The following is a 24,668-nucleotide window of genomic DNA, read 5'->3' as shown; positions in this document are numbered from 1 at the left end:
TCTTCTAGATAGTCTGTCATCCATATCATCTCCTTTCCAGCTTTAGCTATGGCCACGTACTCAGCTTTAGTAGATGAAAGAGCAACGCATTTCTGAAGCTTGGACATCCAATTCACTGCTGTTTCATCTATAGTGTAGATATATCCAGATGTGGTCTTGCTGGAGTCTACATCTCCACTCAGATCAGCATCCACAAAACCTTGCAGAACTACTTTGCCATTGCCATAACAAAGTGAAGTATTGGATGTACCTCTCAAATATCTCAGAAGCCACTTCACAGCTTCCCAATGTTCCTTCCCTGGATTTGCCATGTACTTGCTAACAACTCCCACTGCATGTGTTATGTCAGGTCTAGTGCAGACCATAGCATACATCAAACTCCCAACTGCAGAAGCGTACGGAACTGATGCCATGTGCTCACGTTCCTCTACTGTCTTGGGAGATTGCCCCTTTTACAATTTAATATGATTTGCCAAGGGGGTAGTCCTAGGTTTAGCGTTATTCATCTTGAATTTGGACATCTTCTCAATGTACTGCTCTTGGGATAGATTTAATGTGCCAGCAGATCTATCTCGAGAAATCCTCATCCCAAGGATCTGCTTCGCTGCACCTAAATCTTTCATCTCAAATACTGAAGACAAGCTTGCCTTCAGGTGATTTATCTTCCTCATACTTGACCCAACAATTAGTATATCATCCACATACAAGAACAGAAACACATAAGAATCAGTGTATTTCTTGAGGTAGCAACACTGATCCTTTTCACTCCTGTGGAAACCACTCTTGCTCATGAAGGAGTCAAACTTCTTGTACCGTTGTCTTGGTGCTTGTTTCAGCCCATACAAGCTCTTATTGAGCTTACACACCATGTGCTCCTTGCCTGGAGCTGTAAACTCTTCTGGTTGTTGCATATAGATCTCCTCATCTAGATCTCCATGTAAAAACATCGTTTTTACATCCATTTGCTCAAGGTGCAAATTATCCGATGCAACAATACTCAGCAGAATTCAGATAGTAGTTAATTTCACCACTGGAGAAAAGATCTCAGCATAATCAATGCCTTTTCTTTGTGAATATCCTTTAACTACTAACCGAGCCTTAAACCTCCTTCTGCCATCTGGTTCAACTTTGATTCTGAACACCCATTTGTTCAACAGAGCTCTCTTTTCTGTAGGCAACTCAGTCAGCACCCACGTATTATTCTTTTCAAGTGAGCTCATCTCATCATCCATGGCTTGCTCCCACTTGGTTGAATCTTCCACTTGTAGAGCCTCATCAAAGGACTCTGGTTCTCCTTCATCAGTCAGCAACAAATAATGTAATGAGACTGAATATCTATCTGGTGCTCTGGTAGTTCTGGATGATCTTCTCAACACCTTCTCAGGTGCAACTTGCTCCACGTCTGGTTCTTCAGCAATAGGATCAGGATTTTCTTGGGCTTTTATTGTACCATCACTGCGTGAATTTTCCTGCCACTCAAGTTCAACTCCCACTTGCTTCATAGTCTCAGAGTTTATCTTCTCTCTGTCCTTGTACATGACATTTTCATCAAAGGTCACATCACAGTGTCTTAAGATTTTCATATTTTTCTCATCCCAAAACCTGTACCCGAACATGTCAGAGCCATAGCCTATGAAGTAGCATTTCACAGCCTTAGCATCAAGCTTATCTCTCTTCTCTGGATCAACATGAACATACGCAGTACAACCAAAGGTTCTCAAGTGAGAGTACTTGAGTTCTTTTCCTGTCCATACTTCTTCGGGCAATTTGAACTTCAAGGGTACTGACGACCCTCTATTAATCAAATATGTTGTTGTATTAACAACATCGGCCCAGAATGTCTTTGGCAGTCCTGAATGAATACTTTTGCTTCTTGCTCGCTCATTCAATGTTCTGTTCATCCTTTCTGCAATACCATTTTGTCTTGCCTTATCGGGAATTGTTCTTATTAATCTAATTCCCTCAGCTGCACAAAATGTTATAAACTCTGATTTGTTGTACTCTTCTCCATTTTCAGACCTCAAGCATTGTTATAAACTCTGATTTGTTGTACTCTTCTCCATTTTCAGACCTCAAGCATTTGATCTTCAAGCCGATCTGATTTTCAACTTCAGCTTTCCGCTTCTTGAAGGTGGTGAACACATCTGACCTTTGTTTCAGAAAGTAAACCCATACCTTCCTGCTGAAGTCATCGATGAAGGTGACGTAGTACCTTCATCAACCAAGTGATGAAACTGGAGATGGTCCCCAGACGTCTGTATGGACCATTTCCAACCGCACTTTCTTCGGTTCTCTAGCAGCCTTTGTGAAACTAACTCGTTTCTGTTTTCCCATAACACAGCTCTCACAAAGGCTCATATCAACAGATTTTAAGCCTTCTAAAGCTCCTTTCGCAGTCAGCATCTTCATTTCTTTTACGCTCATATGTCCAAGTCTATTGTGCCATAGACTTGAATTGGAAGCACTCTCAGCAGCAACAGTCATGTTTATACACTCTGCAGTAGTGTATAAGGTTCCGGATTTTGTGCCACGTGCAACAACCATGGCGCCCTTCACAATCTTCCATGAACTCTTTCCAAACTCTGCTGTATAGCCTGTGCTATCCAACTGACCAATAGAGATCAGGTTCTTCTTGAGACCAGGAATGTATCTGACATCTTGTAATGTCCACTGATTTCCTGCTCGAGTTTGTATGGAGACATCTCTCTTCAATCTCTAGAGTTTTGTTGTCGGCAAGATACACCTTCTCGAAATTTCCTGATTTGAAATTTTGAAACAATTCCTTACTTGGAGACGAATGGAACGATGCACCTGAATCTAAAATCCAGGAATCAGCTGGGCTGTCCACACTAAGAATTAAAGTGTCCTCAGTATCTTCTATTGTATATATACAATCATCATCATCTTCAGATTTATGATTCTGCTTCTTCTTCAGTTTTGTACAATCTGTTCGAAAGTGTCCTCTTCCCCCACAACTCCAACACGTTACGTTAGGTTTGTTTAGAGATTTTCCCCAGTTCTTTGATTTTGATCGCCCATGTCTGTTTGAGCATTTTGATTTACTTCTTCCCCTTCGATCAACACTGAGAGCATTGCTTGATGAATCTCTAGTTTCTCGTTTGCGAATACTTTCGCTGAGAACTACATCTCGAATTTTACCAAACTTCGGTTTATCAGATCCTCGGGAACTGCTAATTGCGGCAATAACAGTATCCCATGACTCGGGTAAGGATGACATCAAAATCAACGCTTTAATTTCATCTTCGAAATTAATTTCCACCGAACTCAGTTGACCTATGATCATATTGAATTCATTTATATGATCAGCAACAAGTTCACCTTCAGACATTTGTAGATTGAACAATCTCCGCATCAAATACACCTTGTTCATAGCCGATGGTTTTTCATACATATTTGACAGCGCCTTCAATAGATCTGACGTTGTCTTCTCCTTGATAATGTTGAACGCCACGTTTCTGGATGGCGTCAATCTGATCAGCCCCAAGGCTTGTCGATCCTTGAGCTTCCACTGCTCCGTGGTCATGCTATCCGGCTTCACCCCCAACAGAGGTTCGTGAAGATCTTTCTGGTACAGATAATCTTCAATCTGCATCTTCCAGAAACCGAAATCGGATCCATCAAACTTCTCAATTCCAATCTTTGAACTTTCCATCTTCACAGATCGTGGTGAATTTTGCCTACCTCTGATACCAGTTGTTAGGATCGCACAACAATGCACACGCTCGATCTAGATTAAAACAAAGAACAGGATAGAGAAAATTACAAGGAGAACTCTAGCTAAAAGGATTTTTTTGTATTAATGACTTCACGTATGTACAGAGAGAATTACAGAGAATAGAAAGTACATTTTCAAAGCTCTACTGGACGGGCTATATATATGGTTCAGTCTACTATATATAGCTTTACCAGATTTAACTATCTACTATATATATCTATTTACCATATATAGCTTTACTGGATATAGCTTTACCATATATGGCTTTACCAAATATGGCTTTACCAAATATAGCTTTACCGAATATAGCCGTTGACCAAGCTATAAATACAGGGAGCGGACTCCATAACCTAACACAAAGAAGGTCAGGTAATTGAGTAGAGTCAAAGAAAGGAGAAGGTTTGCGGTTCAGTCTTTTCAGTTGAAGGAGAAAGAGCAACAGTTCTTGAATCAATAGGTTCCCCGCCCGGAGTGAAGGGACAGGTGCAGGAGTGAAAGGAATAGAGACTCAGGCTGAGACAGGAGAAAGAAGAAATAGGTTACAGGTTACATTACATCTAGTTCAGTAGTTCAAGAAATAGAATTGCTTTACCAAGTTCCATCAGGAAAAGAAAGGTGAATGAGTAAGTAGCTGCGAGAAAGATTAGTGTTTGAATAAGAAGGAGCAAACAGACTGATAGTTTACGAGGTGAAGGAGCGAAGCAGAGGTTCCAGTTTTTAGTTTCCTTCTTCGTCTTCACTTCCTAATTACAGAGTGAAAGAATAAGAGGAGCGAAGCAGACTAGTTGTAGAGCGAGGGGAATGAGGGAATCCCCGCACCCCAGCTTTACCGAGACTTGAAAGTAAATAAAGTAGTCCATCCAGTTAGTTAGATTCGAAAGGAGAAAGAGAACAGACAGACCTTGTTTACAGTTCAAGAAGAATAGCCCTACCTAGTTCAAGAAAGAAGGAAGAAGACTACCTACCTTGTTTACAATTCAAGAATAGTTCCACCTCAACCCCTAGTGACAGAATCAGAGAATGAAAGCAAAAGACAAAGAAAAGAGACAGACCCATAAGCATAGGAAAAGGAAGAAAGAAGACAAAGACAGAGTGAAAGAAGATGAAGGATTTTTCTCAGCCGGAGCCCTATTTACTCAGGGGCATGAAGGAGTCTTAAACCAAAGCTAAGGAGCGAAGCAACCGAGTTTACAGTTAGACCAATAGAATAGGTGAAGGAGGGAGAGAAGCCCATTTACCGAGTTCCATAAATAAGGCAAGGGAACAGAGGAAAAGAAGAAAGAAGACGACGAAGACAGAGAAGCAATGCAATTGTGAGACTGTAAAGTAAGGGAAAGGAATTCGAATAGAATCATTTTATTAGAGAGAAGAAAGTAAAGACAAGTAGCGAAGCCAGCCCAGCCACTTTACCCAGTTAGTTAGGAAAGGTTAAGTTAAGGAGCGAAGGAAGCGGCTCACTATAAAGGAGACAAGTGAAACAGCTCGACCTTACGAGAGAGGAGTGAAAGAGGGTTTAGGAGAAAGAGTGAAGACGAGGTGCAAGGGGTACGGTTCAGTCTTTAGTTTACAGTTCCATCAGTCAAAGGTGAATGAGCAAATCCTTCTTGAATGAGTCTTTCAAGCAGAATCAAAGGAAAGAAAAGAGACCCAGTGAAAGAAGTAGTTCAGGAGAATGAAGAGTATTGATCTTTTACAGTGAAACAATAGTGAAGGAGGTAAGCTCAGCCGAGGTAAAGGATTTCTTATTCTTCTTTTACAGTTCAATCCGTCTGGTTCAGTAGCGAAGGGAAGTCTCTAGATTGAAATCAGTAGGATCAGTCTAATCAGTTTGACAATGAACGAGAATTCTTGTTGAGTTAAGGATTGACTTATGAATTACCTCTGCCCATTTGACCTCGATTTTATCCCAGAAAATAGACAGAGGATAGAAAAAATAATCAAGGGTATTTACAGTCTCTAGAATGTTTCATTTGAGTAGTTAAGGAGGATCAGTCTAATGACTCTTGTCTTGCTTTCGTCTTGACTTCCTTAAACCTGACTGACTCAAAAGAAGAAGAAATTGATGATGAGGCATCTTGAGTGCTTTAAATTCTCCTAAGGTTTGATGCTGCTCTTTTCTTCGGCTATTAGATAAAGAAAGGTATGAGGGGACAAAGTGACTCAGCCAAAGGGGAATGTTCTGGAGTTAAGGGGAAAGACTACTTACTATTTACCTTGTGTTTGAAGGCTTGAATATGCGAGTGAAGGAAATGGAATTGTGAGACCTCCAAGGATAGGAAAGAAAGGGTCAAGGAGAATTTATAAGGAGTAGTGATCTTTTACAGTGAAGCAAGAGGAAAGAAAAGCAAAGACAGGAGACACACCGAGTTTACTGTCTTTGAATCACGAACACGAACTGAGAGGAGAGAGAATAACTCACACAGAACAAGGAAGGGGTTAAGTCGACTGAATGAATCTTGCTTGAGTTGAGGAAAAGAGTGTTTGAATAGTTCAACCCTTGGGAAAGAGTGAAATCTGTCGAACTTGCTTGAGTTGAGTGTTTACAGGAGGAAAGTCAAAGGGGAAGGATCAAGAATCAATAGGTTTAGTAGTGATTGAGAAGAGAAAGAAGGTGAGTTCAGTAGTCCAGGTGCGAAGCTGTGAGACCGAGTTTACCTCCTGAAATAAGGGAAGGGAATAAAGGTTCAGGTTCTCTTGAGGATTTACTAACAGTGAACGATCATTCATAAGTTGTGTTTACAGGAGAATGAATCGAAAAGGTGCGAAGCTGCTCGCCGAGTTTACCTCCTGAAATAAGGGAAGGGAATAAAGGTGACGGTTTTCTCTTGAGGATTTACTGACAGTTCACTCTCATTCATAAGTCGTCTTTCTCTTTTACCAACTGGAAAGGTTCAGTAGTTCAATCAGGTTACGGTGAAGTAGCTCAGGTAATATCGGAAAAGCTGAAGGAGTTCAGTTCGTTCACTCTTATTCTTGAACTGTAAAGGAGAAGAATGAATCTCTCTCTTTTCGTCAGGTTCCGGTTTCACTATCTCTTTTCTTTACTCGACTGTAAAGCAGCTAATTCATTTCTTCTTTCACTGTAAACTCTGTCTTCGTCTTCACTCCCTCCGTCTTAGTATACTAACTTAGCTTATTAGCCGTCACTATGACTTGTGGCCCAGTGTCTACAAGCTCCCAAAGAGAGTCAGTCTTTCTTCTTATATCAACCATATATATGGTCTGGTTTCTGGCTTTTTTCATTAGTATCCCATTCCGATATGGCATTCCCGCATTCACTCGAGACGTCCAACAAGTTCTCTCTCCCATTGGTAGGCTGAAGACAGGGGTTTTGGAGGGTAAAGGTGTGTATCCTACTTTCTTTGTTATGTTAGCATCGAATCTCTCTAGCTAAGCTTCGCTATGAACTCCTCTTCTCATCTCACATCTTCGACCTTTCACCTCGATAAACTCGGTTTCACAATTTCATTGCCTGCCCCTCTATTCTTGAACTGTAAACTAAGCATATTCAATGAATTGACTCTGCCTTCACCTTTAATGATCAAGAACAGGAAGGAAAGACAAAACCTTAAACCTTTTCCTTCTTTAACTCGGTCTCGCGGCTTCGTTGGTCTCTCTCCTTCCGCATAGTTTGATGGATGATCAGCTAAGGTTCATAGAAGGTTGGGACCTATTTTGCAGTGAATCATAAGGAAATCGGCACACATGAATGACTTGAATTCAATACGTCCCCGAGAAACTCTACAATAATGAGTTTAATCGATTGGTCTGAGGTCTGTGCTTTGTCCCCAAAATCCTTTAATGAGATGGATCGGTCCCTTGAATATGTCGTACTCATCCCGTCCAGGCCCTATACAATACAAAGGTCGAATTATCCTGAATTAGTTCCTCTCTTCTTTCTTCCCCTGTAGCAGTAAGAAGTCAACATTCATCTCTTTCTGTAATTCAGCCTGGAACTTTTGAAGGTGCAAAATCTATAGAAGTCGAATCTGCTTCTCGTATTGGCATTTTGGAAAACATTGGCTCCATCCGTCCACATTAATCTCTCTCTGTCTTTTGCAAAAAATAGATGTTTTCTTCTGGTCTCTGGTCTCTGGTCTTTCCATCTGTCTACCGCTATTTTCTTGTTCATCCTGCCTTCGCCCTTTTGTTAGCTACTCTTCGATCAATGCGGGTTCAGGTCTCAGAGGCCATTTTTCTAATCCTAAAGGTCATTTTCATGGCTTTAGTGGGTCAATCAGTAGGACCTATCAAAAGTCTCATTTTTTGGGCTTGATTTGAAACGTAGTTTTCCACTCTATATAGTTAAGGAGTGGAGCTGGAGAATCTCCCTCTGTGGCTAGGCTACTACGTTTTCTTGTTTGAAATTCTAGGTCTGGTCTTCATTGGTATTTGCTGCTCACCCACTACATTTTGTTTTCGTTTTTCTCCTGCCCGGTCGAGCTGTCTGTCTGAGGTCGATGGTGCATCCGGTAAGCTCTTTCGGTATTCATCTCCAGAGCCCGGGGTCATATGCTTCAATCCTTCATTCATTTTCTGTCTCCTTCTTATTTTGATGTATATATTGCGAGTTTACAGTTGTAATCTTTCTTTGAGTTGTCTCTTCTCGTCACATGTTAGAAAAGGGCGGTCTATCTTCCTAGACCTTATTCATTCCGTCCAAGCTCTCATAGCATTCATTCGTCTTTCTTCCTTCTCTGCAGCACATCTGTATTCTGCTTTATAGAGAGATTTTCTTTATGGTTTTGAGTTTGTTCACAGGGGAGGGAGAAAGAGTTTAGGAACCCAAGCATGGATTAAGCGAAAATCAATACACATTCAAGGAGTTGTACATGAGTTTGGTAAAGCATTCACCTGTCGATTGTACATCGACCTGTCGGGAAACTCTAAACTCTCCCGCAAGCTTCTTAGGTCGTGGGGCCTTGCTTGTTCGGTTTTGGCTCATTCTTTTGATTGCCATGTCTGCTCCGTCTGCTGGTATAACATAGATGTCTTCTCTGTCAATAGCCAATCAATCAGGCAAAGCAGGAGCCAGCACACCGGATGAGGAATCCCTTACTTGTTCGGCTGACAGATGCAGTATAGTACGAGAATGTATAAGCCAAGTTTAGTACACCAAAGATGTTAGACAAATCTCTTTCTTTCAAATAGGTTATCCCAAGTCGGCCAATGAACAAAGATCTGAAGAATGACCGACCCCTTTTTGAGCCTACGAAAGGAAATTCCATTAGAACATATAACAAAGGCGTGAATGGGAGAATGAATACGATACCATAAGGAGGAATTCCTCGTTCTTCATGCCGAAGGAGGGAAGAGGTATATGGCAATACCCAAGGAAGGTTACGATAAAAGAATAGGACAAAGGTCTATATTCAAGTCAGAAATCAAGGTAGCAAGCCTATTTGAAAAGAGTTGTTACATGAGCAAGCTAACTAAGTCCATTAGAGTGAATTTCTTTGAGCACCATGTTCAAGCAATATCATGAACGTACGAGAGGCAATGAAGATGCTAAAGGCTTTTTTTCCAGTGAAAGGCCTTTATGAGGGTCAACCTCCTATCCAAGGGCAACTAAGTCCCAAACTCTCCTCTATAATAAGGGTGGGGTATCCGAATCGACCTCCAACACTGATTTTGGATATCGTGATCTTAGATCCAGAGGTCTAGGTACTTTTTTGATTCAGATTCTCTTAGTTACGATACCGAAGCTAAGTATAAGTAGATGAAAATAGATTGACCAAGAGAAGAGTTGCGTCAGCTGATTATTCCGCTAAGTCAGTAAAGCCGGAAAAGCCTTGCTTTAAAGGAGCTTGGGGTGAGACCCTTCTATTAAGTAAGGAGAGTTTAGTTTGGCAGATCGACTTATAGTTGCTTCGGATGTAGCATTTTTCTTTAGGGGATCAGAAAGAGAAAGGGTAAGACTACTACTCTCTCTCCTCTTTCAGTCTTTCCTGCCTTGAAGAACCTGATTTTGCTGATAGGAAGGGAATGAGAGCCGAACGAAGAAAGCATCTATCTTCTTTGACTTTTCTTTGTTTTGGTAATCACAGGAGTCCAGGGCCTGGAAAACGTGAGCAAGTTCTCTTCTCTCTCGGTACAAACTTGGGACACCAAACAACCGTAGCTATTCTATATCGCACGAGGGAAGTGGAGTAAGCAGGGAAGCCCGCAAGAGCTATAGCCAGTCTCCTGGTTCTATTATCAGTGCGAGATAAAAAAGATATAGAATAATATATAAGTCCCCGCCTTGTACTATAGAAGTAAGCTCACTAGCAAGGAGTAGTGAGGAATGAATTCCAACGGGAAAAAGAAAGGAAGGTTCTTCCGCTGACAAACCGGCTAATCCAGTATACCCAGCGTAGTCAGCTAATCCTGTAAGCAGACTTTGAGTTAGTAATCCAACCAACCCTAAAACCAGGTTCTCTTCCTTGTATCCGTAAGCAGTAAATAAAGCAAAGATACAAAAAGGATGGGATAGGAATACCCTCTCTAACGTTCTAACCTCTAAGCCAGTAATGTATCAGCCAATGGGATAGAAAATCTCATAAGTCAGGTAATCAAGTAAGCCAGGTGAATGAGCAAATCTTGATTGAATTTGGTTGAGTCAAGCAAAATAGAATCAAAAGAAAGCAAAGAGAAAGAGAAGTAGTTCACCCCCCGAGTTTACAGGAGAGGAAAAGAGTGAAAGAATCAGAATACAGTTTACCTTGGTCACAATCAGGTGTATGAGAAGGAATAAGGAAAGAAAGAAGTGTTTTCAGGAGAATGAAAAGAGAGAGGGTGAAGACTTGAAAGACTTGAAGGAGAAGAGAAAGAGAAAGAAGGAATCGATAGTCTTTCCTGACAGTTCACTCTTATTGATTCTTCGATAGTCTTGACTGACAGTTAACTCTCATTCATCTGAAGGATTGACTTCTACTTATTAATTACCTCGGCCCTAAAAGCATCAATTTGATCTCAAAAAATAAGGGAGAGATACAATTATTTTTCTTTCAGTAGCTTTTGTGAGTGAAAAAGCTCTTACGAACTTTTACAGTTATATGTAGATAGAATTTTTTTTCTTTTTGCTACTGCTATTAGGGAAAAAGGTCTTTTAATGTTTTATCCCTATGGTGGATACAAAATCTTTTCTTTCCTATGCAGCTATTAGGGAAAAACCTCTGACGAACTTTTACAGTTATATTGGATACAAAAGATTTGATTGTTGGTCTTTACAGGTTCAGGTTCATTCGCTTCTCCTTCTCTTCTCCTTTCTTTCACTGTAACCTTGGTCTCTTTGCTTTTCTTTTCTTTCCTTCTTTCACTGTATGTAAACAAGGTTATTGTGTCTCAGAATTCCATTGCCTCTCCCAAGCCGAAAGACAGATCTATCTCATCACAGCACTTGCTTTCCCTTTTCTATCGTCACAGCACTTGCTTTCCTTCTATCGAAAGATTGAGAACTTGCTTTCCCTTTTCCATCGAAACTGAGAAGTAGGGCGAAAAGAGGGAATTCTCTAATCCGATAGCCTTACAACAAAGAAGCTTGCTTAACGCACTAGCTTTGAGTTCCGACTTATAAGCTCTTAGAAGTTCAAAACCAAAAGATAAAGTGCATCGCTCTCACGCTCGTCAGTAAAGTGAATTATTCGCCTTTTATATATAAAGGAGTGTTTGTTGTGTACTAAGTAGACGTGCTTACCGTAACCATAAAGAACGAATGGTTCTATTTATTTCTCTTTATCCATAACCATAAGGGCTTCCTTTCGAACGGTATAAGTTACGACTTTGCTTCCGAAAGAAAAGAGAGATTTGACTTTGATTCACCAGCATCCACTACCAGAAGGAATTTCTTCACTTACCGCCAGCTCTTATTCCCCTTATTCCCATAGTTGAGCGCGGAAACAAGAACTTTCTTTCTCTCATGCCCTTTACCTTAAGCCTGACAAATCTCGTTTCACTTACCCTACCGCTTTCATTGCCCGGAAAGACTCTCGATCTACAGCCTTCTTCTCTTTCCTTTTCATTACAAAGAAAGTAATCCGCTTGAATAACTAATAAGGCGTAAAAGAAAGGAGTTAAGGTATTCGTTCTGACTGACTTCCGGTAACAAGATCCAGATTTGACTAGGGCGAGCGCTGTTTACTATGCGAGTGGAGAGATTGTTGCGAGCTAATAGCGAGCGGACTTTTCCCCTCCCTTTCTTTATCTTTAGACTTTCAATAAAACGGAAGAAGTTTACTCAGCTTGCACTTGAGCTTTCAGCCTTCTTTTAAATCCGTCAGTAGGAAAATCCCCAAAGCTACAAGAAAGACAAGACTACAACCGCTACTTGCACAATAGTACAGCGCCTTCCTCCCTGACTTGACTTTCCTAGCTACCCGTGCCCCTCTCCTTTCTAGTCGAGCTTCTTCTCCCCTCCCTCTTTCTTCAACCCCTTGCCAGAAGGACGGAAGGAAAGATTCTCTATGATACCGCTTGAATAACAATAATCGGAGTGAAAAGCCTTAAATAGAAAGCTTTATCAACGTTAGGAGTTATTACTTACTTACGCCAGCACCTGAGATGAGCTTACCAGAACCTTCTCCCGCAACAGAGTTTGACTTAGACAAGTGAATGATATTCCGAGCCTTTAGATGAAGAACACTCTACTAATACAAGGAGAGTAAAGGACTCAAGATCTGGATCGTAGTAGTCAAGGTCCTACATATAAGCCTGAAATCCCAACATTGGGCTTGATATGCTTTCTCTTCCATTTCTTGATATAGATATTCATTCATTCTATTTTTTTTTTAGGCCATGAAGAACGAGAGAGGGGAGCAGGGGGTCAAAGTGACGAGACATTGGGATCGCGTCGCCTTACGACACCAATAACAGTGATTTCTGATGAGTAGGAGGAAATAAAGGGGATTGAAATGGATCTGCCTTTTAGAGATAGGGTGGGAAAGACAAATCTCCCTCATAGGAGCAAACTCATTCCCCCATTCGTTAGCCGCAAAGCTGGAAATGGCAGCAACTTACCGCTTGGTCACTTTTGAAGGTCTCTCTTGTGATCCTTTACCCTATTCATGGCTGATTGCGTACATCAATGTCTCCCCACTAATTAGGCGGACTACAGGACTAGTGTCGCACAACGCCAATACCATACAGAATGAATAGCCCCATTTACTATATGTACCGATGAAAGTGAGAAAGGTAATAAGCCTTACGAATCCGGGGTAGGTTGTTGTCAATACGACATTGGCATCTAACAAAGGACCAGTGAAAGCCAATGATAGAGTTTACCAGTAGGTCGAGCCTACCTAATTTCGCTTCTTCTTTCAGCCAATTTCGAGACCATTCTAAGTGTTGCCAGCCCAAGATGCCTAGAGCCGCACAACGATTGGTTTCCAACCGCGTAGGTTGTTGGCAGATAGGAAAGGCCAAGATACGAACTTGACGTCCTAAGGAGTCTCCGTTCATCTTCGTTCAAGGCAAGGAACATTTGACCCCAATGTTACATACAGTAGCTCTAGCTAAGGCTGCCAGCGGTCTAGATAAGACGCAGCAGCGCAGGACTCTCAATCAATTGAGATAAGCTATGACTCTCCAACAAGGACTACTTACCAGGGCAGCAACAACAACCCAGCCCTTAAGACAAAGTCTATGGCCAGAACTCAGAAGGCGGCGGAAGATCGTCGAAAGCGAGTAGCTAAGACCCTGGGGAAAGCATCCAAAGAACAAGGTAGAAAGAAAGACAGGATGGCGTTGAAAGTTTATAAGCCAAGCCAAAGGACGGCGACAAGGAAGATGGCAGCCATTAAGAAGAAGATTGCCAATATACTGAAAGACAGACTGAAGTAAGGAATGCAAGCCCCAGAACCAGGAAAGTGACGGTGGAGAGGAAAGCTCAAAAAAGAGAATGAGTGCACGAATGTAACGCAATACGTATTATGAAAGGTAGGTATAGTTGAAGGGTTGGTTGTTGCATAAAGCCTCGATAAAGTCTCTTACAGAGAGTCAGTCGTCTTAATCCCTCCATACTATGTTCTGAGTTTACCCAACTATGACTTAACGAGAGTCGAGACAACCTTGTCTTCTCTTCGGGTGTGCTTCATCTCATATATATGCCCGCTTCGTAATTGAATGTCAGTCTTTCATTGGGTGTCTGATGAGACCAGAGTCGAACCTAACCGTTGAGCCCGAGGGTTGTGTATGTACCCCACTGGGTAGAACAAAGGGTCGTAGTTAAGTATACAAGGCTCGAGCGAGGGTAGAAGGCTCAGCGAGGAAGGGTGGCAAAGGAAACCCATAATTAGAATGTGGGTATCCAGACTCGAGAAAGTAGGAAAAGCCATTCCAGGAAGATCGATAACAGAAGACCGGATAAGATTGAAGTATGAGCGCAAGCTTTTAGACTGCTGCGAAAGCGAGCCAGCAGCTGGAGGATTAGAAAGGTAGGCCAGTCGAATGAGGGAGAGCCAAGCCAGAGTCTCAATAATCAGACTACGTCTTAAAAAGGATGGAAGGAAGGGTGGTGGATCCTGTGCGACCATTAAATTCGTTGTCATTCCAGTACATAGAAAGACGCTGGAAGTCATTCCGTTCGTTTCTTTCTCCCATTATTTCAATGCCCGGTTAGAACAGCTAAGCCCACCTAAATTCTATTTGTATATATTAGAAAGTCTGCACGTTACCTTTATCGTTTGCCATTTAAGGGGGAGGGAGTCATGGAGCTCTGAGTCGACGAGAAGAAACTATTCCCTCTCTGTCCCAATACCTTACTTATTACCTCCGAAAGAAAATGCTGTTAGATAAAACTTGATTTTTTTTCCTTATTTAGATTCACACGATTACATTAATTCCCCGTTTGACCATTTGACAAACACGTCGAATGGATTAACTAAGTTTTAGACGACAATTTTGTAGGAAGTGGCACAGATTCAGTTGCCACTCTCCAGCCATTTTTAGGATAGGTTATATTTAAATAGGAAATCTGTTCAGAAGATTTCACAACCTGATTTTAAGCACAGTCAAAATTTCAATCATTCTCTCTCCTTGTTCTTTTAAGCATTTTATTTTTCTTCCAACAACCTCCTGTCGACAATTTCCTCTCACCGAAAAGAAAGGATTTCCCTGGCCGATTATCAAAGTTCAACAAATGCTAATGCCAACTATGCTATACTATCAGTAGCTAAATGAGAAAGCCTCTCCCTGCAGGCCAACGAAAGCTGTCAATTGTGGACATGACTACTATTTAGCTAGGGGAAACTCACTGTCTAAGATAGTGGTCGTCCAAAAGAGGGAATAAAGAGTAGGAAAGGTCTGGAGATTCTTTCCTATATGTAGTACTCTCCGATTCTCTTTCATCATCTTTTTGCACTTTCTTTGTGGTACCTTTTTGTTGTCCTTCATTTTGAGTAATCATTCCGCTTTTCTTTCTTATTACTTTGTCTTGACTTATCTTGGTGAATCAACCAGAACCCAATGAGTAATGCGGGTCTTCGTTCAACTATTTCACGGGACTTTTAGGTAAGATGAAAAGCAGCAAGCCCATAGCATAGAAAGTTGTAGCTCAGTCTATCTTTCTGCCCAGAATGAATGCCCAACGGAACCTACTCCACTGAATCTAGGTACTTTCTCTTGGCATAACAACAATTGCTTAACGAACTCATGTATCTCAGGCTATCAGATCGATTTGCTTCAGTGAGAAATTTGGCCGAAAAGTGCTTGAAGCTGAAGTTCTTGTACCCTATTTGAAAATTGTAGGATAGCAGACCCATATGAGTCCAACGATTTTCGCTGAACTGAACCGTCAAAGCCAGGCCAAAAATAGGAGTCAATCAAATAAGGAGTACTGATTTTGTAGATGTACAAAGAAAGTTGCAGCTGATGATCGAGATTATTCCGAAGAAAGCCTGAGGGCACTATTCCTAGGAGCTCTTGCACATGATCTTTTGACTCTGCTTCCTTCCTTATTTCACTGATGCTTTAGGGACAACCTATTTCATGGGTTTCTCACCCTCGAGTACAGAGCTCTTTCCTTTCGGATCTTGCTTTCACCCCCTAACATTGAAGTGAAAACTGAGATTCGTAGTCTACTTTGCTTTCAATGCGCATTTTTAGCCTAGTATGTAGACGGAATCGCTTTCCAATTAAGAGGAGTGAGTTACTCTGTCATTAGCTAGCCCTCAGAGTCCCTTTGTTTTGTCTAGCCCAGCTTTCTCAGATGATTTCCTCTAGGATGCCGGAAAGAGATCGAAGCTCTCTCTTGTGACGATGGTTGGAGTTTACGTCAGTCAAAGTGACTTTTTTGAAAGGCAAATAAGAAATGTTCAGACCTTCGCTTGATTTAGTCTATGGGAAAAGACAAAACGAGGATGATCGTCTGACTGTACTCGATCCTTTCTTATCTGGTTTCAAACTTTCTTGAAAGGGGCCAGCTTATCTGGTTTTTTAAGTGCATTTAATCAATCGATCCTTGATTTACGTGTGTAGGATGATCCCCTCTTGTTCAGGGATCATTTTCAAAAGTCGAAGGCAAACAATCAAAGAAACCGGACTAGCGGCTGAAAAAAGCGAAAAAACAAAGAGGGCGGAAGTCGTTGGATTGTTCGCTTTGAGAGGATGCCTTTTTTATCCTTATGTGGTACTGGCTATACTTTGATTACTTTAGTTTTCCATCTTTCTTTGATTATCAGCCTTTTTCTTTGAATCAATCTTCAAACCACTAGATCTTGCTGAAGAAAGTAAGAAAGAAGTCGCACAATCTTGTAATCATTTATTTGTCCAAGATTTGAGTCAAATCTACCTTCCCTTTATTCTGATTTTTGTCACTGCACACTTTCTGTTCAAAACCCTCGTCCGAGCCTGGTCTTGACTCTGATGTGTGGTATTCATTCTTGTTCGGCTCTTGGGTCCAAAAGCTTCTTCTTCTTTCGCCACAGACTTTTTTCAATAAGTTTCGATTGAGTTAATGCCTTTGTCAAAGAATAAGAAAGAATAGACTCTACTCGAAGATGGCACTAGGAGTTGTCTAATCGCCCAGTCCTAAACTCTTCTTCCTAGGGCCGGCCTGGAATTATGTTCGGAAAAAAACGGAGTGACAACTGTCCACCCCCGCTACGAAGAATTGTCCCACTATTTTTCCCCTTCTTTGTTTTCTTCTTTGTTGGATCGTAACTTAGCGCGAGCAAATCTTCGTTAGAGCGTGCCCAAAATCTAATTCCAAAGCTTTCTTCACACTTGCTTCATAGAAGGACACCTTTCCATGTTCAGAGAGTCAACTCTGTCCACTCCAATTCCATTTCTATTGGCGAGAGAAAGAGCAGAGGCACGAACAAATCTATGAAAGACGTCATATTTGTGGGGATTTTAGTAGGATTTATTCTCATGATGTAGAAATAAGAGCAGGTTCAACAATCACTCACGTCACGAGCTGGCCTCAAGACAATTCCTGCGAAACTCTTTCCTCTACGCTTCTTGTTCTTTTCTTCGATAAAAAACTCTTTGGAGAGAATTCCCCTTACTCGACTTCCATTCTTGATCCACTCACAAATCTCTTCTTCTTTCTTAAACTAGTGAGAGTTAGCTGCACAACAATTTGCTCATTTGCTGAATGAGACTGAAACCATCTTTCTTCGATCGGGGAATAAGCTAGCCGAAAAAGAATGAATTATTCCATTTGTCTTGTGTATAGGTAGGAAGGAGGAATAAATCAATCAAATTTCGAGAGGCTGAATTCAGTGGTTCTTTAGGATCCCGGAGAAGATCTTGTGGGACAAGGGAACATCCAGGTACTTGATTATCAAAATCAAAATAGTCTCGTCCGTCGGGTTTAAACCAATAGAATTGAATAAACTGGGAGTAGGAAACGGGCCACGATTTGGAACGAGGACGATGTCGATAAAGCTCAAACAGTTGAGGATGAGTATTTATGGGAAAAAGATTAACAGAATTAGGGTTCCATTTTGACTAATCCAAAATAGCATCAAAGTGAAAAACAGATATAGAAGCCAAAAGTCTGCAAAACTCTAACCTCAGATTCTGCATCCCTCTCTCCTGTGGTATTTCATCACAATTCAAATGTCCGGGCCGTGTCTCAGACCCAGTCTGGCCCTTTATCTTAACTGAAAGGGGCAAAGAATACTTACCTTATAGACAAAAGCATATTCATTCACTCTTGAAGAAGAACCACACAAAATTCTCTTTCTTCATCCCCCGCCTCAGGAATTGGCATTTGATTCTTGTGCACACTGTTTTTCAGCCAAAAGACTGATTTGTTCATATTCGATTTCAGATTGTGGCTACGACTTTCCAGAGGAAGGGCTTTTCTAGTTTCCTGATTTTCCGTCAAGATGGGGTTGGTGTGAAAGCCTCAGTACAAGATCGAAAAGAATGCTACGTATTCCAAGTGAGATGCCCAAGATAAAAGGAACGAGGGGAAGAATCTACGGGGAATCCATAACATCAAATCGTGAATCAAAAAGCGTGACGATCATTATTCTCAACCCGAGATGTTAGAAGGTGCAAAATCAATGGGTGCCGGAGCTGCTACAATTGCTTCACCGGGAGCTGCTGTCGGTATTGGAAACGTGTTCAGTTCTTTGATCCATTCCGTGGCGAGAAATCCCTCATTGGCTAAACAATCATTTGGTTATGCCATTTTGGGCTTTGCTCTAACAGAAGCTATTGCATTGTTTGCTCCAATGATGGCCTTTTTGATCTCATTCGTATTCCGATCGAAGAAGGGTTCAGTCTCATAAAGCAAGACCTCTTTCACATAAAAAAGTGGGTGGAGGCGGGCTTGGGTACGACGATTTAACTAAAACGATTCCACATGAAAGAGGACCGGACAATAGCCTTCATCGAGTAATGGGCTAGTCCCCGAAAATGTCGTCTGACTTTGGGGCTGAGAATGAACCTTGTCTTGTGACTCATTCCTTCGGTCGAGCGTTCTTCGGACGTCGATCAATCTATCACAGGCCACTCTATCATTGTCTAATTTTTTGTTGTTTGATCACAAAAGAAATTATGTATCTAGTTATCATCTTTTTGTCCCTGCTCGGTAGTTCCGTAGCTGGTTTTTTTTGGACGTTTTCTAGGATTAGAAGGAACCGCTATAATCACCACTACGTGCGTCTCATTCTCCTCCATCTTCTCTATTCTTGCTTTTTCTGAAGTCGCACTGGGAGCAAGAAAAGAGAAAACACTGTTGGTTTCACTAGAAAACCTGTTGGATACGTTCCTGTGATGATATGACTAAGGTACGTTCACGTAACGATATGACTTTGATAGGTATAAGAACGTTAAGGCTATGATACGTTAGAGAATGATATGACCATGAAGTGTTTACGATACGACATGTTTACGATACGATATATTGTGATGTGAGGTGTAATGTTTAGATTGTTTTGTGTGACCATGGAAGTAATTGTTGAATGAATTGCACATTATGAAATGACATGTTAAAAGCATGGAGCGTTATGTTATGTTTTCTAAATTGTATGTATACAACATGTTATGAATGACATGATATCACGATAAATGAAATGAAATGTAACCTCGCTAGGATTATGTATTTCACGTAGAGTGAAAAATGAGAAACGTAATGTTAAGCACGGAAGATGATAGCGGGGTTATATTCATTCATGACAAAAGTAGAAATGTTGGAGACCTCATGCATTATGTGTGCTCCTGCATTTAAGGGGATACCCCTATTCCATCACTAGGGTACGGACGCGTACATCCAATGGCGAGACAACGATCGTTATGTTTTGCATAGCGGTGCCGTGACGGTTACTAGTTCTAATGGGTGTCCGGCCTAAAGAGCTTCTAGAGTATGCTCGCCCGACAAGGAAAGTGGCCCAACAGTGTGCGAACTGACTAGTGAGCCCATACTCGCATGTATGGGCTGTGTGTAGAGTATATAGTACACGTATAAATTACCTGTTAGGACAATGCCGTAGGAAAATAGATTGAAAGGATAGGTCCCGTCATTGCATTAGCATGTTCTTGCATTTAACCCCAATAGTGGGGTCACTTATTGAGTATTTCTTTAAATACTCAAGCCATGTGCTACTAAATTTTTCAGGTTAAGGCAAGGAATTCCTTTATGGCTGACGACGGCATCGCAACTCAAGACCATGACACATGCATGGGATAGTGGTATTTATTTTCTTAGACTTAGGCTAGAATAGGATGTTTTTAACTTAAATGCTTATTTATTTTATTTAGTCTTTTGTTGTGTCGTTTTAAAGATGTTTTTAATGTTATAATTTGGTCGGGTTTCGAGCTTCTAATTGCAACGACTCATACCCAAGATTCAAAATTTGAATTTGGTACTAAATGGCCCTAGCATTCTCGTGACAATATGGTCAGGTTACTTACTCCTCGCTTCTAAGAGTAAAAACTATCAACACAAATAAACCAACATGAGTCCTTCTAACACGTTTTGTCCTCAACTACATGTGTAACAACCTAAAATAATGATAATATGTATTTTGTATTTATGTGTTGTGTTTGATGATGATAATAATAATAATAATAATAATAATAATAATAATAATAATAATAATAATAATGATAATAATAGTAATAAATAAATAAATAAATAAATAAAAAACGAAGCAGCTGCGTCAAGCAGCTGCTGTAAAGGGGGATGAGGGGCGGCGGACGCGTAGCTGGAGGCGTGGGATGGATGAGTGGATGATTAGAGGATGTGGAAGCGTATTAGGGCTTGATTAGGCTTTAAAAAGGAAGAAAAATGAAGAATGGTGATTAACGAAAAACCCAGAAAAACAGAGGAGGAAATTTTTGAGAATTCGAGTTTTGGTTGCTTAAAATTGGACATCAATCGAGGGTAAAGGAAGAGGGGTTGTTGCTGAGGAATCATTTGAGGAAGGGGATACGGCCACGAGCTGAATCGGACGGTGATTCGAAGGTAACGAAAAACCCATATCACCGAACCTTTAAATCTCGATATCTTGATTCATACTGCATAATAAGTTATGAAATAAGGCTTGTTAGAACCGTAGTTAGAAGATCAATAAAGTTGTAGAAGAAATCAGAACGAAATTCGAGCTGTAGAGATGAAATTTTTGCTTCGGGACACAACGGGTATTAAAGGAAAAGATTTGGAAAAATTGCAGGGAGGAGAGGTTGAAGACGAGCGCGTGAAGGACACGCGAGGCGCGTGGGAGGCCGCGAGTGGAAGTGCGATTGTGCTCGGATCAGGCGCGTGAGAAACGAACCCCGACCTTGTGTTGGACGTGAGGGCGCGTGAGAAGGTATTTTGGCTCCCGGTTTGTCCCGTTCAACTCCTTTTGACCTGTCCTATCAAAATTGGTCTATACTTATGTTGAAATTGATAAAATATAGGTCTAATAGGAAGGAATTGTGTTGAAATACTATTAAACGTACATACAAGGGGGAAAAGGAGTTCGCAACCAAGTAAGTAGCGTATCGACCTTTGAACTAGTTCTTAACTTGTTTTACAACATGTGAGTATGTTGTTTACCTGATTAAGAGCTTAATATGTTATGATGAGCTTTGATGATATTTAGTGTTTATTGTATATTGTGACTGCTTGCCTGCGATGTAAGCATGATATAAATGATTGTCAGAATGTTCTATGTGTTGATCATGATATATGTATGAAAGCATGCAGTAACTGTGAGTATGTTATGCATGTTAATGGAAAGGTTATGACTCTAGATATGTTTATTGGTTGTTGAGCTATGGCTTATTTATATGAGTATGATAGTCTACTAATTCCCGCGGAGTTCCTAGCCAACGCGCTGTGTGCTAAGTCAGGGAGCATGAGTACTCCTGACCGTTGGTATATGAGATAAACAGGCCGCCAGAGCAATTAGTAGACGGGCCGTATTTGACCGAGAGCGAGTCTTACATACGTGTCCAAAAATTTTAGATAAGCATATCGAAGGAGAGTCAGTAACCTAGCTGGAGGTAGCTGAGATACCTCATTAACGAACAGATGACCCTAGTAAGAGAACTAGGAGTCCGTGGTGAATAAAACGTAAAAACACCTGGAAAGATTAGTTATGAACCCGTGAATGATAAGCTAGCTACTTACTGAGTAATCTAATTACTCATCAGAATTATTATAACTTTTCTTTCCAGATGTAGATGCTGCAGGCCAGCCGAGGACGAGACCAGCGGGCTAGAGACTACTGGGAATCCATGTCTGAGTCTGTTATGTAATTATGTTTTCGTTGTCAAGAGTTTACCATAGTCGTTTTAAGTTTTTTTAAAAGTACTGTTTTTTTAAATATTTTACTGGATGTTTTTAGAAATATTTTGAATTTTATGATTGGATATCAGAGTCTCTTAATATTGTCGATGGTAACTCCTGTTAATCGCGTTGACGATGAGCGGGTGTTACAAGTTGGTATCAGAGCCTAGGTTATAGGTTCTGTAAACAGTCTAGAATAGACAGTATGGATTCCTTTAGTCCAGCTCAGCGGTATCTCGCCTCGGTTAGGTAAGTGATGTATGATTAAATTGTATGAAAGAATAGTATGAAAAGTTTAAAAGAATTGATGATGACCACTTAATTATGTATGTGACAGATATGGTCGTATTTAAGAATTTAGACCCTGGTACGTTCAATGTGGACTTGGGAAATGAGGGGCAGCCTGTAGAGGGAACTGCTCCAGTAGAGGCGGTTTTGGAGCCTGCTGCTCAGTCGACATCTAGAGATTAGCCGACTGTTGTGATTACTTTGGAGGCATTACAATCATTGATTGAGAGTCGAGTAGATCAGGCGATGCAGAGCCGGGTGGACCAAGCGGTACAGGCAGCCCTTGCTGGTCTTGGAAGCCAGGCGGCTCCAACAGCACCTGTATTGGGCCAGACGACATTAGTGTCTGAAGCACCAGGAGTAGGTGTTCAGACAGTAATACCTCCAACACGATTGACAGAGCTACCTGGTACAGCTGTGGTGACAGAGGCACCATCGCGGGTAGTAACTTATGGCTGACGATGTATGACAGAGGAGAGTGAGTACATACGAGATTTCATGAAACTTGCCCCACCAACTTTTGGAGGAAAAGGGACTGATCCTGAGGCAGCTGAATGGTGGATGGAATGTATTGAAACAAAGTTTACATTCTACAACTGCCCAGAGAATCATAAAGTGTTGTGTGCTACATATTTGTTGGAGGGACCAGCCCATTTTTGGTGGAAATCAAAGAAGCCGAAGATGGAGGCTGGTGGGGCCCCAATCACATGGGCGGCCTTCAGACATGAGTTTTGTGAGAAATATTATCCTGCTCTAGCGAGATTGCGAAACCGAAAAGCATTTATGCAATTGGAACAGGGTAATAGATCAGTAGAGGAGTATGAGGCGGAATTCACACGATTATCCAGATTTGTTCCTCTTATGGTTGCTACTGAGGAAGAGAAGACGGATCTCTTTATTCAGGGTTTAAGGCAAGAGATACAGGGATCCGTGTCTGCCCATGCTTCCAAGATTTTGTTACGGCTTATAATGCTGCGGTGAAATTAGATGCTAGCACCCCGAGGAATAATCAGGGTTCTAGCAGTCAGGTACGACCAAGTAGTAAACGAAAATTTATTCAAATATCCACGGGTTCGCAATAGCAGACGGTACCACAACGAGTTGATCGTCGGCCTTATTCAGGTGAAGGGAGGGCAGGTTGTAGTAAGTGTGGGTTAACTCATGCGGGATCTTGTAATGCTGCAGACAAGATATGTTATAACTGTGGCAAGACTGGTCATCTCGCCAGAGTATGTCGTAGTGCAAATAACCCTAATATGATGCGCCCCGAGCGATCTGCTCCAGGTGAAGGAGGGGGTCAGTTGAGTGCCGGGGGACATCCTCAGGCTCGAGGTAAAGCCTTTGCCATGACAAGTAAGGCAGCGGGGGATGCCAGCACGGTGGTGACAGGTACTTTACCCATATCTGGCTATTTTGCTTATATTGTATTCGATTCTGGCTCGACGCATTCTTTTATATCATTATCGTTTGTCTGTCAAGCCCGACTTGAAATAGAGCCTTTAGGTTATGAGATTTTAGTTTCTACACCTTCAGGAGTCATATTGATGACCCGTGAAAAGGTGAAACTGAATAAAGTAGAAGTATCCGGCCAACCATTAGACGTGTTGTTAATGGTGCTAGATATGTATGATTACGATATTATTTTGGGCATGGATTGGCTGTCTGCTCATCATGCCAGAATTGATTGTTATAAGAAGGAGATGGTTTTTCACCCCTCGATGGGAAAGAGCTTCCGGTTTCAGGGTACGAAGCTGGGAAGTGTTCCCAAGACAATTACTGCTTTGAAGGCTAGGAAGTTAATTGGTCACGGTGCTGTGGCATTCCTGGCTAATGTGGTAGAAGTGGGACAAGTGGATACAGATGTATCAACTGTACCTGTAGTGAATGAATTCCTGGATGTTTTCCCTGATAAATTACCTGGTTTACCACCCGAGTGGGAAGTCAACTTTGGTATTGAACTAGAACCAAGGACAACACCTATCTCTAAAACTCCTTATAGGATGGCTCCCGCGGAATTGAAAGAGTTGAAGTTGCAATTACAGGAATTGTTGAACCAGGGATTCATACGACCTAGTGTGTCACCATGGGGAGCTCCAGTGTTGTTTGTGAAAAAGAAGGACGGCACACTCCGTCTCTGTATTGACTATAGGGAGCTGAATAAGGTGACCATTAAAAATAAGTATCCCTTGCCGCGAATTGATGACTTGTTTGACCAGCTTCAAGGGGCAGCGGTATTTTCGAAGATTGATCTTCATTCTGGTTATCACCAGATAAGAGTCAAAGAAGATGACATACCGAAGACAGCTTTTCGTACTCGGTATGGGCATTATGAGTTTGTCGTGATGTCCTTTGGCTAGACTAATGCCCCTGCAGTGTTTATCGAGCTGATGAATCGGGTATTCCAGGATTTTCTAGATTCTTTTGTCATTGTGTTCA

At 41.4% G+C, this 24,668-nt stretch overlaps 2 protein-coding genes across 2 annotated transcripts; both read left to right on the top strand.

Annotated features, from left to right (window-relative positions):
- The first annotated feature begins 18,171 nt into the window (after positions 1-18,171).
- Positions 18,172-18,717, top strand: LOC111436993 (ATP synthase subunit 9, mitochondrial). The gene is given in 2 exon segments (XM_023074823.1): positions 18,172-18,445; positions 18,448-18,717. Coding segments are annotated over 2 exon segments (306 nt in total). The 5' UTR covers positions 18,172-18,207; the 3' UTR covers positions 18,516-18,717.
- A 3,761-nt stretch (positions 18,718-22,478) lies between these two features.
- LOC111436980 lies at positions 22,479-23,213 on the top strand. The gene is made up of 2 exons (XM_023074804.1): positions 22,479-22,641; positions 22,705-23,213. The coding sequence occupies exons 1-2, from the start codon at positions 22,479-22,481 to the stop codon at positions 23,211-23,213; spliced, it is 672 nt and encodes a 223-aa protein (XP_022930572.1).
- Positions 23,214-24,668: the final 1,455 nt, after the last annotated feature.

This window comes from Cucurbita moschata, unplaced genomic scaffold, assembly GCF_002738365.1.
Source record: "Cucurbita moschata cultivar Rifu unplaced genomic scaffold, Cmos_1.0 Cmo_Scf00061, whole genome shotgun sequence".
NCBI classification, from domain to species: Eukaryota; Viridiplantae; Streptophyta; class Magnoliopsida; order Cucurbitales; family Cucurbitaceae; genus Cucurbita; species Cucurbita moschata.
Note: the sequence above shows the minus strand (reverse complement) of the source record. Positions and strands in the feature narration are given on the sequence as shown.

Bases quoted from the DNA above. Each gene is read 5' to 3' on its own strand.
- LOC111436980 (XM_023074804.1), top strand. From the start codon at position 22,479: ATGCAGAGCCGGGTGGACCAAGCGGTACAGGCAGCCCTTGCTGGTCTT. The intron at 22,642-22,704 runs GTACAGCTGTGG...GATGTATGACAG, and splicing joins ACGATTGACAGAGCTACCTG to AGGAGAGTGAGTACATACGA.